This window comes from Cydia pomonella, chromosome 10 (genome assembly GCF_033807575.1).
Source record: "Cydia pomonella isolate Wapato2018A chromosome 10, ilCydPomo1, whole genome shotgun sequence".
Classification (NCBI taxonomy): Eukaryota; Metazoa; Arthropoda; class Insecta; order Lepidoptera; family Tortricidae; genus Cydia; species Cydia pomonella.
Genome location: NC_084712.1, coordinates 9379936 through 9396777, shown reverse-complemented (window position 1 = coordinate 9396777; position 16842 = coordinate 9379936). Strand labels below are relative to the sequence as shown.

Below are 16842 nucleotides of genomic sequence, written 5' to 3'. Positions count from 1 at the left end.
GAACAAAAAAATAAAACTTAAATCTTAGCAAACATTGTCCTTTGTAGGCGACCAGTTTTCATAATAAATGTGAGTCAAAATGTAGGGGAGAAGTGGCATGAAAGAGCCAGGTTTTGAAAGAGCCACTTGCATTATTTCGGTAGTTTTAGAACAGATTTGGTTGGCAATATTATTTTTAGGTGGCAACACTGATTTCCCGTCACCCACAAACATTTGACAGTTCGCCGAAACCAACCGCCATCGGTGCATCGAGTCGAAGGTTTAGGCACTCAAAAGTAAGTTTTTTGTTTAATTTTAGTTGTTTTTTGGTATTTTTTTGTTAACAATTATAGGCAAATGGGTTATAGACTCAGTTGGTGCATATATTTGGCTTTGCAGTTGCATAAAAACTTATCTGCTAAAGGTCTGATATTGTTGTTATTTTGAAGGTTATATATTTTTTTGGAACAAGTCGTGAAAGAGCCGGGTCAGTGGGCATTGAAAAAGCCGGCTCTTTCATAACTGGCTCCTTCATAACCTTGAAATTGTTTTTTGTAAATAATATAAAATAATACTAATATACGTACAATGTACGTATAATAAACGTAAATTTTTTCATAATATTATTAAATTAATTGCTTCAGATATTTCAATATGGAGAAAGTTGGTCCAAAAAAACGAAAAAGACCCAATAAATCGGGAATTGAAGAGGCAGTTGCTGAAGTTTTAGAAAAGCGCCAGTCTATAAATAAAACTGCACTTGCCTTAAATATATCGCGGGCTTATTCAGCAAAAATAGTTAAAAAAGCAAAGAATACTGGTGAATTACCATATAAACACTGTCCTAATATAGGAAATAAGCGTATTTTCACATCGGAGCAGGAAAACATGCTTGCGGATTATTTAAAGACTGCTTCTAAAATGTGCTATGACTTAACAAGGCATCAAACTAAGAAACTGGCATTTGATTATGCCAAAGCCAATGATATTTGCCCAGATAAATGGAAAGAAGCCGAAACTGCTAGTGATGATTGGCTCAAAGGATTTATGAGCAGACACAAAGATTTAAGTGTGAGAAAACCGAACCTGAACCTGAAAGCACTTCTCTATCCCGTGCAACATCCTTTAACAAAATAAATGTAGGAATGTTTTTGAGAAATTAAGCATTGTTTTACGCAAACACAATTTTCCTCCCCATATGATTTTTAACGCCGACGAAACAGGCTGCAGTACAGTCACCAATCCCCCTAAAATCATAGCTGAAAAAGGTTCCAAACAAATTGGACAAGTATCTTCAGCCGAACGAGGAACGTTGGTGACAACTCTGTTCTTTATGTAGTTATTTATTTTTGATAATTTTCAAATTACGCGTTGTTATACTAACCGGCTCTTTCAAAACTTATGGCAGCTCTTTCAATACCGAGCTGTGATGAAAGAGCCGAATGACACATTTTTTTGAAATGCATATTTCGTTGATTTTTATATATTATTTAAGATTTTTTTGTACGAAATTACGTACTCAAATAAATAAAGGATAATTTTTAAAATAAAAAATTACTTCTTTTTCATTACATGTAGTATTTTTTCCTCCGTAAAGAAAACTGGCTCTTTCATGCCACTTCTCCCCTACACTTGTTATACCAATTCGGTGATTCGGCCGGGAGTGTGGCCCAATATTCGGTATTCGGCCAAAACCACTATTCGTGGCATCTCATTTTTTTTACCCTTTGTACAGTCAGCGTCAAATACTTTGTAGCAACCAAAGTAGCCAAATAGTTCGGTACACCATATATTTAGTATGGTGTACCGAACTATTTGGCCACTTTGACTGCTACAAAGTATTTGATGCTGACTGTGCGCCACGCGTATCGTGCGCGGCGCGTCAACGTGAACCTTTTCGGAATGCACGAAGGTTGATATTGGCTTGTAGCCGCGCGTCAGTTGACACATTTGGCGGTCAAGATAAGAATAACCATGATTTTATCATCAGTATTTATTTGTTAAGGGTATTTCACTTGTCGCCATAGTTGTTCGCATGAGCGCCGCCAGGATTACATTCAAGGGGCTGCAGTCATTTATTTTTCTTGTGTTATATCAGTTCGGAGTTATGCTATCAAAATAATTGCAGACTTATATTGATCCAACTCTAATGGCTGGTGATCCAACTCTAATCTAATGGTATATATTTTCTTTCCTGCTAGGGGGGTGCAAGTGCACCCCGCTGCCGGCGCCTATGGTTGTCCGGTGAATACCCATACATGAGGCGGGTACAGATGGGAATGATTCATATGAATGTACCTACTTATTTCCATCTGTGCCCGGAGGGGACATGTAGGAATACACCATCCATGAAACAAAATAATAGAGTCTACCCGTGACAACGAGTCTTGTTAAATGATTCAAAACGTCAAGATCTATTTTATATTCATACGTTTAAATTAATTCATTTCAAAGGATATTCGTAAAGAAATACCTAGTAAATTTGTTAAGCCTGTCATGTTTTAAATTTAATTATTGTTTTTGTATTCGTTTTAATTTAATTTAATCCTATTTTTTTTACTATATATTTATATTTAATTTCATATGGAAATATTTTCTGGAATAAATTAATTTCATTCATATGAACATAATCTCCCAGAAACAAATGAGGGCATGAAACTCAATCAATAACAGCACCTTTAATATCCGCTGCCGTTTCCTTTGTCTAACTACGCTTTACTGCATTGCGTTAGATCTCATCGTGAACGTTAATGTGGTTGATTATCGTTTTACCTCGTGATCGTTCTTTAGGCGCTTGCAACATGATGTTTTGACTCAGAGAAAATATGAAACGAAAAACAGACCTAAAATGAACAAGACCGCCAGCAATAGCAACATGCTGAGGCAATTTCGTGGCACTTTCTTCTTTGTACGTTTTTCTTTTATGTATATTGTTTCGTTTGTGTTTACGAATAAAAATATTTCTATTTACAAGGCGTGTAGCGCGCAAACTTACCTTTGAAAAACGTTAGTACAATCACGCCATAAAAACCGATACGTTTCAGATTCTGGCTTGATTTATTTCACTACTAGGAATATTTTCTCGTTTATTACCATTGGTAACTACTCAGAAAAATATCACAGTAGTTACCGTCAGTGCACTTTAGTATTTACAGTTATTTATCATATCTAACATAAAAAAATTGGAAATTCTGGAATAGCTCCTAAAAAGTAGTCGGAGCATGTTTCCATTTTTATCACTTGTCACTATGCCCGTCACTTTCACACTTAAATACTTGTTAGAACGTAACAGGCATGGTGACAGGCGATAAACGGACGGCTACGGAGCCAGCAGCGGTATCATGGTCGCATTTTTATCACCTGTCATGCCATGCATCACTTTCGCACTTACGTACTTGTTAGAACGTGACAGGCATAGTAACAAGTGATAAAGAGCCGACCATATTAGCCCTACAGTAGGGCTAAGATGGTCGACTCTTTATCATTTGTCACCATGCGTGTCACGTTCTAACAAGTATCTAAGCGCGAAAGTGACGGGCATAGTGACAAGTGATGAAAATGAGACCATGCTGCCAATTATTCCTATGCCAATTATTCTACTTGCTCGAGCACCCTAACCTACGCTTCAGTACTAACTTACTAAGTGTAATTGACAGATCAATCTCTCAGACACATCCTAGTTAAGATGATTGTTAATTGATATGAGGCCCTGACTAACAATCAAGCTCGTCTCACCCAGGTATTGTGACATAGGCATGTTAGGAAATAGATTGAGCGATTCAACTAATTACTTAGATAATTGTTGTATTGGGTATGTATCTCTCTTTGTACTTTTATACATTCTACTTTAATATATATATATTTATAATTTTATTGTTTTTGTTTTTCTTAAGTAAAATACTAAAATGCGATGTCATCGAAAGATAAAATATGTATGTACATGTTATATTGTAATACATCCTGTCTGTGGAACAGCGGTGTTCTCTGTCTTAAATACTTAATAAGAGGCACCAGCACAGCTACTGGAAACCTAATCTTAGTTACTGAATTAAATTATTTTTATTTATTTATTTTATTTTACTAGGTACAGTCACGTCTGAAAACATCGACACGATCGAAGTGCCAAAAATATGTATACCCGACTTTATGGCCCATATATTAGGGTAGTGTATACATATTTTTGGCACTTTGTCCATATCGATATTTTCAGACGTGACAGTCGTATTAAATTAAAATTTAATAAGTACAGAAATAGAACAGAAATGAGTGCGCATAAGTTTTGGTGTATAAGTAACTTAGTAATGAGGTAAATGTTCCTACTTAAAGAGATTAGCTAAAGCTTTTTAGATAAAATTATATTGGTGTTACGTTTCGTTTTTAATCAAGGACAGTATGTACTTATAAATAGATTAATTAAATCATACGCGTATTACGCCGTTATTGGAGTAATAGAGAAAGATGCCCGCAATTTGCGAACTTCAGTGTTCGCAGTAGGCTCTCAGTACCCAGACCAGTACTAGGTAGATATGGAGCGAAGATTAGTATACTTATACTAACCTGACTGACAGTTACTGACTTCAGTTACCACTAAGTTGTTACTATGCAGTTGTAGTAACTACTGGGATTTTTTTCCCACCTTTTACCATTTTTGAATGGTAAATACCACTGGTAAAAGGTGGGAAAAATTCCTAGTAGTTGCCACCGGCAACAACTTTGTGGTAACTAGTGATAACCTTACAGTCTTTAAATTGAAGCGCCATTTACATCAACACTTCCCGATGTCGGGCTTGATAATCGTTTTCATAAAACTATCACTATCTATATCTAATAGGTATGTTCGATGTTTACATGATATCGTATCGCCTTTATTTTTCGTTGGGTAATATATTTGCAAACCATTATGCTGATTACTCGATTAGTGTCAATGTCTTGTATACCTACAGTTTTATAAATAGCCGGCTATGTGCTTCTCAACGAGTGTGGTCATTATAATTTCTAGTTTCTGAGTGCGTAGACTTGTTGTTGTACAGTATTTCTGGTACAAAGTAAGTACAATAAAAATGACCTTCATTTATACTAGTTGTTCGCCCCAAACTCAGACCTCGCGTTTTATAAAAAACAAATAGTAAAACATACTGTTTAATAATAAAAACGAGTCTAAGTAGTGTCATAGAGAAATTAAGCAAGCTTAGAGTGCTCACTTTATTAAACTAAAATCTAATTACAAATTAGTTTTCGCGAAGGTCGCTTAAATTTATTACTAATTGGTTTTTATCTATATATAGAGTGCGATTACATTGTTTATTTACTTACGAAATCAGTTTCTTATTCTTGTCTTTTCTCTATTATTATATGAATGTACTTACTTCGTCTACTTGTGGGTTTAAATTCAATATTATGCATCCATATACCGTTTGCAATGGCTTGATAGCACCGTAGATTGTACATAACATAAGTACCTAAAAAAAGAATCCATATTTGCATTTGTTTAGGGCCTTGAGGATTTCTATATCTAGAATCTGCGCCATCTAGTTTGCAATTTGATAACTAAACAAAATTTATCATTTCTTAATATGTAGCGTGATTTAGAATTTTTACTACACAGAACAGCGCCATCTAGTGTGGGGCGAGTTTGGGTCATTACGTCTTTAGTCATTAAGTACCACTAACAAGAAAAAATTTAAACACATGATTATTGGTTCTTGGTAGTGCGCTGTATTTTATTCAATATCAAACCAACCGCAATCGCAAGATCATAGGTGTTCAGATGAACAGTTGAATTTGACCAAAAATATCTATATCGAGCCAATTTGTTATTTCCTTATATTTTCCTCATTAATTTTTAGCATTTTTATAAAATGATTATAATTATTAACTGTTACATTTATTATAATAAAACATTCAGTGCTTAATTGTACCGTTTTCCAGTAAGAAAATAACATGGTTTGCCTGGAACATCCCTGTCCTTTATACAGCCAGGGTTCTGCGGGTACCGTGTTTGGAAATCTGATCACCCAACTCCTGGCTGCACAATGCCTACTTACCGGGGATTGGCCGAAGGATCATTTCGACAGAGTTTATGGTGTGTATTGTAATAATATCCGAATTGACAAGAATTGTATAATAAATTCCAGCATGTATAAGGTGATAGGTACTTGTGCCGCATGGGAACATTGGAGAATAAAGATTGAGGTAAAGGTTACCCGAAGAAGTAAATGCAAATATTAGTTATACCTTTTGAGATATTTATAAATTTAATAAAAAAATTGTCAACCGAAGATATTTCACGTTGATGAGGGTGTAACGCTATGGTGTAACGTCAGCGGGAGGCTGAAGGATGGTAGTGAAGCATTAGGTGCATCCACACCGCAGTTAACTTTTGTAGCGCAACACGAAATTATCTAGCAGTAACACTTTGATTGTTCTAAACAAAGATGGTAACTGCGATATTAATATCATAGATATTAAAAGGTGCAATCCATATCGCAGTTACCATCCAGTTAAGGTATGCCTTAAGGTCATTAAACTTTATTATGTAATCATTATCATTTTTAGGGTTCCGTAGCCAAATGGCAAAAAACGGAACCCTTATAGATTCGTCATGTCCGTCTGTCTGTCCGATTCTGTCACAGCCACTTTTTTCCGAAACTATAAGAGCTGTACTGTTCAAACTTAGTAAGTGGATGTATTCTATGAACCGCATTAAGATTTTCACACAAAAATAGAAAAAAAAACAAAAAATTTTGGGGGTTCCCCATACTTAGAACTGAAACTCAAAAAATCTTTTTTCATCAAACCCATACGTGTGGGGTATCTATGGATAGGTCTTCAAAAATGATATTGAGGTTTCTAATATCATTTTTTTCTAAAATGAATAGTTTGCGCGAGAGCCACTTCCAAAGTGGTAAAATGTGTGTCCCCCCCCCGTAACTTCTAAAATAACAGAATGAAAAATCTAAAAAAAATATATGATATACATTGCCATGTAAACTTCCAGCGAAAATTAGTTTGAACGAGATCTAGTAAGTAGTTTTTTTTTAATACGTCATGAAATTTAAAAAAAAAAAATTTTTCATCATACCCATACGTGTGGGGTATCTATGGATAGGTCTTCAAAAATGATATTAAGGTTTCTAATATCATTTTTTTCTAAACTGAATAGTTTGCGCGAGAGAACCTTCCAAAGTGAAAAAAAGTGTCCCCCCCCCCTGTAACTTCTAAAATAACAGAATGAAAAATCTAAAAAAAATATATGATATATGATTACCATGCAAACTTCCACTAAAAATTGGTTTGAACGAGATCTAGTGAGTAGTTTTTTTTAATACGTCATAAAATTAAAAAAAAAAAAATTTCATCAAACATATACGTGTGGGGTATCTATGGATAGGTCTTCAAAAATGATATTTAGGTTCCTAATATCATTTTTTTCTAAACTGAATAGTTTGCGCGAGAGACACTTCCAAAGTGGTAAAATGTGTGTCCAAAGTGGTAAAATGTTGAACAAGATCTAGTAAGAAGATTTTTTTTTAATACGTCTTAAATTGTACGGAACCCTTCATGCGCGAGTCCGACTCGCTCTTGGCCGCTTTTTTATCATCATAACCATTTTTTAGGTATATATACCTACACATTCTCCACCTTATCATTACGTATACTAGTAGGTATTACAGATTTAAAATATTAACCCAAGCTTTCTGAAATAATTCTTAATCTGAGGATATGGAACACGATTTCAATATTATACTCCGTTAAATAAATTTGCTTTTCAAATTTAAAGACAATGAATGTGCAGCTGGAAACGGGAACCGTCATGCAAATTTGGGTTACGTACCGACGTTTTATAAGCTTACGTACTTACTGCCTTGCAAATTACAGCTACACTCTTCTTTTTACGTATTATTTTGGAAGTTAAACACAAATATATACTAATCTATGATTAAATAAAATTACGAATAAGTACCCGTTTTATATTAAAGATGGCACCAGTTTCGACTTCATCATTGTGGGCTCGGGAACTGCAGGGTCGTTGCTTGCGAATCGTCTGACGCAGGTGAAGCACTGGAAGGTGCTCCTCATTGAAGCAGGCGACGACCCACCTTTAGAAAGCGTGGTAAGAAGTAGATTCAATTGATATACTTAAAAAATCGTTTTTAATGGTCCGTAATAAATATATTACTTTTGTAGATTACATAGACATACCTTATAAAACTAATTTAATCACAATTTCAGATTCCCAATTTTTCCGGTGCGACACACAGGGGTCCACATGCATGGCAATACTATACAGAGGTAGACGAGACGACTAACAGGGGATGCATCGATGGCCGTTCGTTCTGGCCCCGCGGCAGACTCCTAGGCGGCACTGGCTCTATCAACGGTCTCCTACATATGAGAGGTAGCCCTGGAGATTACCAACTTTGGAACAACGACTGGGATTGGCCGACGATTAAAGAATATTTCAAAAAAAGCGAAAATGTTATCGACCCATTTATATTAAATAACCCCGAATTAAGAAAAGATCACGGCACCAATGGAGAGTTTATTGTCGATCAGTTAAATTTCACCCATACTGGTGTAGCTGAAATATTAACGCAGGGCTATCAAGAAATGGGTTTGAAATTTTTGGACGACTTGAATGGAGACAGTCAAATGGGAGTGGGAAAAATTAGAGGAAGCAACTACAAAGGTAAAAGAGTGAGCACTGCGACTGCTTTTCTAAACCCCATAAGAGAAAGAGACAATTTATTCCTTTTGAAAAAAACTTTTGCATTCAAAATTATTATGCAAGACAAAACAGCTATAGGAGTTAAAGTTACTCTAAGTAACGGCAGTAAAGCATCATTTTTTGCAAATAAGGAAGTTATATTAAGTGCTGGTGCTGTGAACACGCCAGTTCTTTTAATGCTGTCAGGCATTGGACCAAAGGCACATTTGGAAGAATTAGGAATTTCACTTGTAGCAGATTTGCCAGTTGGAGAAAATCTTCAAGATCATGTGAGAATACCTGTACCTGTAACTATTGATACTGGAGCCAGGAAAAGGGATGATACATTTTGGCTCAAAGCTGCAGCTCAATACCTGCTAGACCAGACTGGTCCATATTCTACCAACTACGACCAACCGAATATCAATGCCTTCTTGTCGGTCCCCGGTAATAAACTTTTGCCTGATGTACAAATTGACCATAATTACTTCCTTCCAAATACCTCTTACGTATATACCATGTGTACAAACGCTTTGTCGTTTCAAAATGAGATTTGCAAACAGTTTTCCGAGTTCAATGCTGAGAAAGAGATGATAATTTTCTTCATATCCTTATGCAGACCTCATTCGAAAGGTAGAATAATGTTACGAAGTACAAACCCTGGTGACTTTCCGAAAATCTACTCAAAATATTTCAGCGATGAACGTGATATAAAGATTTTTGTGTCAAATCTTAAAAGAGTACTGGAGATCCTAAACACACAAATTTTCAGAAAATTCAACGCCGTGTTACAAAGGGTCTATTTTAAGGATTGTGATGAAACTGTATTTGAAAGCGATGAATATTGGGAATGTATGGCTAGAACTTTAACGTACAATGTATATCATCCAGTGGGAACTACAAAGATGGGTGAAGCTGGTGATCCTACTGCTGTGGTCGATAGTAAACTTAGAATACTTGGTTTGAAGGGAATTCGAGTGGTCGATGCGAGCATCATGCCAACTATACCTAGTGTTAATACAAACGCTCCTACAATGATGATTGCGGAGCGGGCTGCTGATTTAATTAACGATCAATATGCAAGAAAAGAAAAAACTGAGTTATAAATGCAGTGGTGGGTTTTGTAGGTATTTGTGGAGCGGAATTTTTCAGTATCTCTGTTAAATTAAAAGTCAGTTATCTACGCATGTTTATACATTAAGAGTCTAAATGATTTTAGACGAAAATAAATCTCTGCGTGAGAGTTTTTTTACATTATATGTATCTCATGCAATTTATTTGTAACTATTTCAGAAGCGCCAACTGCAATTCTGAACCAGAATTTTCAACGGCCTATAGACCAGATTTACACATCGATTAGTGTTAAGCGCGAGTTCATGCATTTGCTACTAAACGCAAGTATGTTCACATCTGCTGTATAAACTCTAATCAATATGAAAATGGGCCATATATGTATAAAGCAATGGCATTATACACCTAACTATGGATAGGTTTTACTCATACATAAAGAGCACAAAAAATACTTCTATATTTATTTCTATATCTTCGTAGAAATCTGTTATTTTTGATTAAATTTCGCATTCCATTCATGTTTGTCAGACTCGTTGTTAAACTTGAGCTTGTCTCTTTCGGTGAGCGGGAGCTCGCACATGGACATCTTTCGCCTGCCTACATGCGACTATTGGCAACTTGTACAATTTGTCACAAGGTGAGCGCTTCAATTTTGGAACGTCTAACCTATCTTGAGTTAAAGAAGCAGAGTAGGCGACGACACACATTTTATTTCATTTCATTTAATCCATTGTTTTATCATGTTCATCAGTACATAAAGATCTTATTTTTAGACTTAGTAGGTACATGATACCCTGTTAGGGCATACAATATGGGACATGTTACTTAATCCTAAATAAAAATTACAATAATAAAATTATCATGCAACACTTGGTTTAAACTAAATTTAAACATGAGAGCAATTACTAAGTTAGTTTATAATTATAACAAGTCGTGCATGTCAACATAATTACGAATATGCCAATGTTTTACATTAGAGAAAATATGTAGATAAATTCAATTCATTCTCAGTAAATATAAAATTAAATGTTTTATGTCATGTTCGCTAAAGATTGATCCTTAAAAAAATCGTCTATGGTATAATAACATTTCTCAATAAGTATCCTCCTTAATTTATTTTTAAATAACTTAATGTCGCTGAATTGTTTAACAGTATCGGGAATTTTTTGCATTATTTGGACACATCGATAGAAGGGACCATTTTTAATCATGACAAACTTGCTAGGCGGTAAGATAATTTGATTTTTCCGTCTACTCTCGGGTTTGAATACTTCCGTTCCGTTAAATAAGTGGGGGTGGCTCCTGACAAATACTGCTGCCTCCATAATATACATAGAGGGTAGTGTTAATATTTTAAGGTCTCTAAAATGTTGTTGACAACTATTTGGAATACGTGTATTGGTTAGAATGCGAACACACTTTACCACTTTGGAAGTGTCTCTCGCGCAAACTATTCAGTTGAGATAACGATATTAGAAACCTCAATATCATTTTTGAAGACCTATGCATAGATACCCACACGTATGGATTTGATAAAAAAAAAAAATGTTTGACTTTCAGTTTTAAGTATGGGGAACCCCCAAAATTTAATTTTGTCATTCTATTTTTGTGTGAAAATCTTAATGCGGTTCACAGAATACATCTACTTACCAAGTCTCAACGGTATAGTTCTTAGAGTTTCGGAAAAATGTGGCTGTGACATACGGACGGACAGACAGACAGACATGACGAATCCATCAGGGTTCCGTTTTTTGCCATTTGGCTACGAGTGAAATGGTAAAAAGGTATTTTATTTGAATAAAAGTATTTTGAAAATATCTATTTTGGATGTTTATTTATTAATTAATAATAAATATTCATAATACACTTTGAAACTAAACCTATCTTAACCTATGGGGTCTAAATTATATGTACAGATATTTCCTATGCCGCTGCCATTTGGTAATGTGCCCATAAGACTTTATTGAATTTTAAATAGCTTTTTGTGAAACTATTTTATATTTTTACCTATTTGAAATAGGTAAAATATAAAAGTATTTTCCTACTCGTCGACTGTAATGGTTGAATTAAGATTTCTTATACCAAACTATAATTGCGTACTTTTCATCTATGGTCTCCCAACTCAATTATAAGATTCATTTCGATACGCTGTAGTCAACTGTAAAAAAATTACCAATCACGGGGTGCGGCGCGCGGGGCGGGAGTCGCGCGTTTATGTCTACATTTTTATCTACTGAGATATTTACTAATTTTCATTGATTATTTAGATTTTATAGTAAAAAAAATATTATTTTAGATGACTCGTAGAAGAAGTATTGTATACTATTGTATCATACAATAATGATATAATCAAGTTTTTCGATTTTGTACCTTACTTAGGCAACTCAGCATGCTTCGTTGCCGCAACACAGTACTCGACTGAAAAGCTCTCTATTATATCACGATTGTATAAAATAATATTATATTTTTATTTAAATACATTGCACTGCCTATTTTTTTTACATCTCTGTAAAGCAGAGACGCTTTCCATACAGATTTTCGTACATTGGCCCACCTGTTGTTATCTATAGGTATTGCACGCGCAAAACTATATTGCTGTCACGTTCGCACAGTGACATTGACTTGATGTATACTTCACAATTATGGAAGGTAGAGGCAAGGAACAAAATCTCCATATACCAAAAAGTGTCCGACAAAAGACCATAAATAGGTGGCGCTACAATACCTAGAATACTTGGGAATAAAATCTAATCATAGACAGCGCACTTCACTCCGTCAATAACGCCTAGGTTCTTAGCTACTCTAGCGCTAATCTGGAGAGATTTGGAACTATTATTTATAGTCGACAGCTGGACACTTTTGCAACAATTCTGCCTAAGGAGTTTATGTTCCTTGCCTCTACCTTCCATATTCACAATTTTATCTGTTTGTCAAAAGCTTATTTTTTTTAGATTATGGCCTGAGGGCCTACCGCGAAAAACGATATGCGCAATTTCATTATCTTTATATTCTTTATATGTAGAGAGGCATCTCTGCCACTATAATATGCAAGAGCGAAGGGAATAAAGTGAATAACAACATGGGGTGCGGGGTTGCCATGTCAAAAAAGTAGTTTTATCTCAGCAAAATAGACGCGTTATTGCATTATAGTATAAATGACTGTTCCCTGATATTGGCGTTCCCCAAACTTATAAATAATAGGTACACTATTTTCTTTCCTTTAAAAACGTGAGACGGCTTTCGAAGTGTCCAAGAATATTTTTTTTTACTTTTTGGGAGATCATGGACAAAGATACTTCTACCATGTTCTACTTATAATATCGATGTTAATTGATGGTTTGACTACATTTATTATACGAGTACAGTCTCCTATTGCTCTTGGTAGATATACGACGGGTGGATTACGAGTATTCCCGGCAAAAAAATTAAGTACTTAGACGGTTCCATAGTGCACAACTGCACATAGAGTAGTTTTCACTGAAAGAACTCTGAGAGAACCAGAGAGAACTTAAATCATTTAAAAACCTAATCTACGTATCAAAGAGGCCAAAAGAATAAAACCTATTTGCTAAATAATGTCTATATCCTCATATCAATCAATATTTGGCAATGTCATCCTAATGTTTCAAAAGAGATGTTTATTTATTACTTGCTTTTCCTTAATTATATGTCCAGAGAATCATTTTCTGTAACTATATTTTCTAAAGGAACTCTTCCTCTAGACAAAAACTCTGTTGCCCTGCAATTTTACTTCAAAATCATGAACGAAAATCAAGCTCCATGTCGGGTAGGCACTAGGTTTAAAAGGTGTTGTTCTATTGAAAAAGAACAGGATTGCAATTCTATGTTTCTATACGGTAACCAGGTGCTAAAAATTATGCCAGGAGGTCAGGAAACTTTTGTATTCGTGTATCCCTCTGTATTTCATCACGATAAGAGGGGTAATTGTTATATTGAAGTGACTTGTAAGTGCGGATATAAAACCAAAAGAAAATTATTAGAAATTCCTTTTGATACTAGAATTACAAAATTAAGAAGAAAATCGCGAGAGTTTAAAAGGTATATTGGACAAAAAAATATACGAAGTTGCGATTCTATTGATGAAGATGCTTTGGATGACTGTTCTCCGGTAGATTGTGAAATGAAATATATGGACGAAAAACCTTTTTATGATGAAAATGTGAACAAATGTGTCAGAGCAGCAACATGTATTGGAGATCTCAAAAATGATTTACCAACGTTAGCCTATCTACCGACAGTCAATTTATGCAGAGATTTAGAGCACCCTGTAGAAATTCAGGACATCTATGCCATCAATAATGGTATGAGTGTAGTTACCGATATACCGAAGTTTTCTTCAGATTTAAAAGCAGAAATAGAGTCAAACTGTTCAACGCTGTCCCAAAAATTAAGTCTCCTTGAGGACATATTACAGGGAAAAATGAATCCTAATCCGAAAGGAGTAAAAGTAGATTACAGCGACACCTGCAAAATTACAATACTATCTATACTAGGTTATATTGTATGCTTATGTTCATTTATTGTGGCCTTTGCCTGCTGTATGCATAACTTGAAATGGATGCACAAGAAATGGCAAAATGGCGAGTTTGAAGACAAATGGGGGAATATGAAGCAAAAATTTTGTAAAAACCCTTCAGGAAAGAAGCAGAAAAATGTTGTACTTGGTCGGAGTACCCCTCAAGCTATCCCTCGAAGTCGGACTTCAAGCAGAAATAATATCAGAGATGGGTTGCTCCGTGATGTTATCAATTCTAGTATACCAATGGAATTGAGGAGTAGCATAATAGACGTGTGCGACAGGATTGGAAAAGAAGTGAAATGGAAGAAGAGGTATCGAGTAGCACAGACAGGAGCTCCGTTTGAGTGCGACGGAGATGGCATTATATCAAGTGCCTCGTCGGGTGATTCGCTGAGGGCCAATACAAGTGTCACTAGTGAAGACGAACAGTTGATGAAATAATCTGTGAATGTAAGTAAATTAATATATATATGTAATAATTTTTCTTATTTTCGTTTTACGCAGTTTTGGCGCCCCCCTACCATTTGGCGCCTAGAGCGGCCGCTCCACTCGCTCTACCCTAGATCCGGCCCTGCGGGCCTACCTCGAAAACCGATATTCGCAAATTGCGCGGATCTTTCTTTTTTACTCTCACTAAGACGTAATTAGAGTGCCATGCCTGCAATTGACGTACTTCGATTTTTGTGGTTATAGCCCTGGTCCTGGGTTCGAATACCGGCAAGGGCATTTATTTGTGTAACGAGCACAGATATTTTTTCTTGAGTCATGGATGTTTTCTATGTATTTAAGTATTTGTATATTATATATATTGTTTACTGAGTATCCACAACACCAGCCTTCTTGGCTTACAGTGGGTCTTAGGCAATTTGTATAAGAATGTCCCTATAATATTTATATATTAAATATGATGCGCTCCATAGAGGGAGGAGGCCTTTCCCCAGCAGTGGGACACAATAGGCTTGTAATAATAATATGTCAAACTATTTCAAGTTACAACTTCTGCTCAAGCAGCTCCATCGTAACGCGGCTAATTTATTCTGACATTCCTCTCTATATTAAAATTATCTTTGATACAAATGAATAATTAATTATAATAATGTCAGGAGGCAATAACTTTCTCGGCTCAACTCCATATCTCAGGGTTGCCAATATACATGTAAATATCATCTTAGAAATAATTTAATGTTTGGAAAATGGAAATGGAAATAATTAGAATTATTTAAACAAGAAGATTAGAGTAGGTACTTGACTGGATTAACAGAAAATTTAACTTTCTGGTTGATCCTCCTCACATTCGAATTTAAATTGAATTTTATTTTAAATCTGAAGTCATTTCTACCGAATTTAGCATTTAATTAACATCGTCAAAAAAATAGCTAACTACATCAGTAATAGTTGCGCAATTCTACCAAATGATAGGTAAAACAGCGTATGATTTGCTTTGTTTTCATTACACCTTAATTTTATTTTAAATATTTACCAAAATTACTAGATAGGTAAGATAAAATTACTAGATTAATTAAATTTCAAGATAATATTACCAAAATTACTAGATAAAATTGTGTCTAAATGCTAGAATCTTCGGAATGGCTAATTTATTTTTCAAAATACCATATCCTCTAATTGCCTAAATTTCAAATCGACGTGGTGTTATAATACCTAAAGTATGAGTGCTATTTTTACAATGTTATCGTCTTTAATTCCAGCAGATTATTATTGTTAATTCGACAAAGGTTATCAAAATAAACTTAAAACATAACATAACGAAAACAATGTTTCAAAAGTCAATATTTCAAAACTACCCCGCTTTCGATGTTTCACAATTACCCCGCTTTTGATGTTATCCCAATGCACCTTTCGAATTTTACACTTATCATTAATAAAGCATAAGGAGTATCGGTATTTGACGAAAGGATTCTAATAGTAGAGTGACTAATTGACTATGCATATCGTAAATAATTTAAAACTTTTTTATTTACTCTGAAAGAAAATGACGACCCATCATCATTGTTCTAAAAAGTGTGCAGAAAGTGATACGTTTCTGCACTAGAGCATTTTGCTTTCCAAGTACGATTTTTTTTAATGGTAAGCAATTGAAATTTGATTTTGAATAGATTTGTTATACACTTTCCATTCTGATATTTAATTCCCCATATAAATAACGATATTTCTACCTAAATGGTTAGTTGAAAGTACTCTCAAGAAATGCTAAATAAAATTATAAGTCATTATTCATGTTTAAAAAAACACATGTATTTTACTTTCCTCTTATTCGAAATGAAAAGTAGAGTGTTTAACTCGGATGAAAGCCATCATTTCATCCCTTGGCTAACAATCTACTAATGTTTTTAACGTTAATCGTAACATCCTCAATCGTAAATAATGTAATCTGATTAACACTGAAATGAAATAGTAGCTTGCAATGTAGCTTGAATTCATAGTACCTATTCCTGCGCATGTCTCCTGAATCAAAAAGTAAGTAAAATTCAACACATACTGGCAACACATACCGGTAGTTCAGCCCTATCGAGCCATTTATGAAATG

The 16842-nt window shown here is 34.9% G+C and overlaps 1 protein-coding gene and 1 long non-coding RNA gene across 2 annotated transcripts; both read left to right on the top strand.

Annotated features, from left to right (window-relative positions):
• Positions 1 to 82: 82 nt before the first annotated feature.
• On the top strand, positions 83 to 1547 carry LOC133521708 (uncharacterized). The gene is made up of 2 exons (XR_009799924.1): positions 83 to 275; positions 624 to 1547. It is a non-coding gene; the product is annotated as an uncharacterized LOC133521708 (long non-coding RNA).
• Positions 1548 to 4562: 3015 nt separating this feature from the next.
• On the top strand, positions 4563 to 13439 carry LOC133522033 (ecdysone oxidase-like). Its single transcript, XM_061857202.1, has 4 exons — positions 4563 to 5024; positions 5908 to 6061; positions 7959 to 8092; positions 8212 to 13439. Exons 2-4 carry the CDS (start codon positions 5920 to 5922, stop codon positions 9790 to 9792), a joined length of 1857 nt encoding a protein of 618 aa, XP_061713186.1. The 5' UTR covers positions 4563 to 5024; positions 5908 to 5919; the 3' UTR covers positions 9793 to 13439.
• Positions 13440 to 16842: the final 3403 nt, after the last annotated feature.

Coding starts and splice junctions, on each gene's coding strand:
- LOC133522033 (XM_061857202.1), top strand. CDS start 5,920: ATGGTTTGCCTGGAACATCCCTGTCCTTTATACAGCCAGGGTTCTGCG. Junction 6,062..7,958: donor TCATTTCGACAGAGTTTATG/GTGTGTATTGTA, acceptor TTTATATTAAAG/ATGGCACCAGTTTCGACTTC. Junction 8,093..8,211: donor ACCCACCTTTAGAAAGCGTG/GTAAGAAGTAGA, acceptor TCACAATTTCAG/ATTCCCAATTTTTCCGGTGC.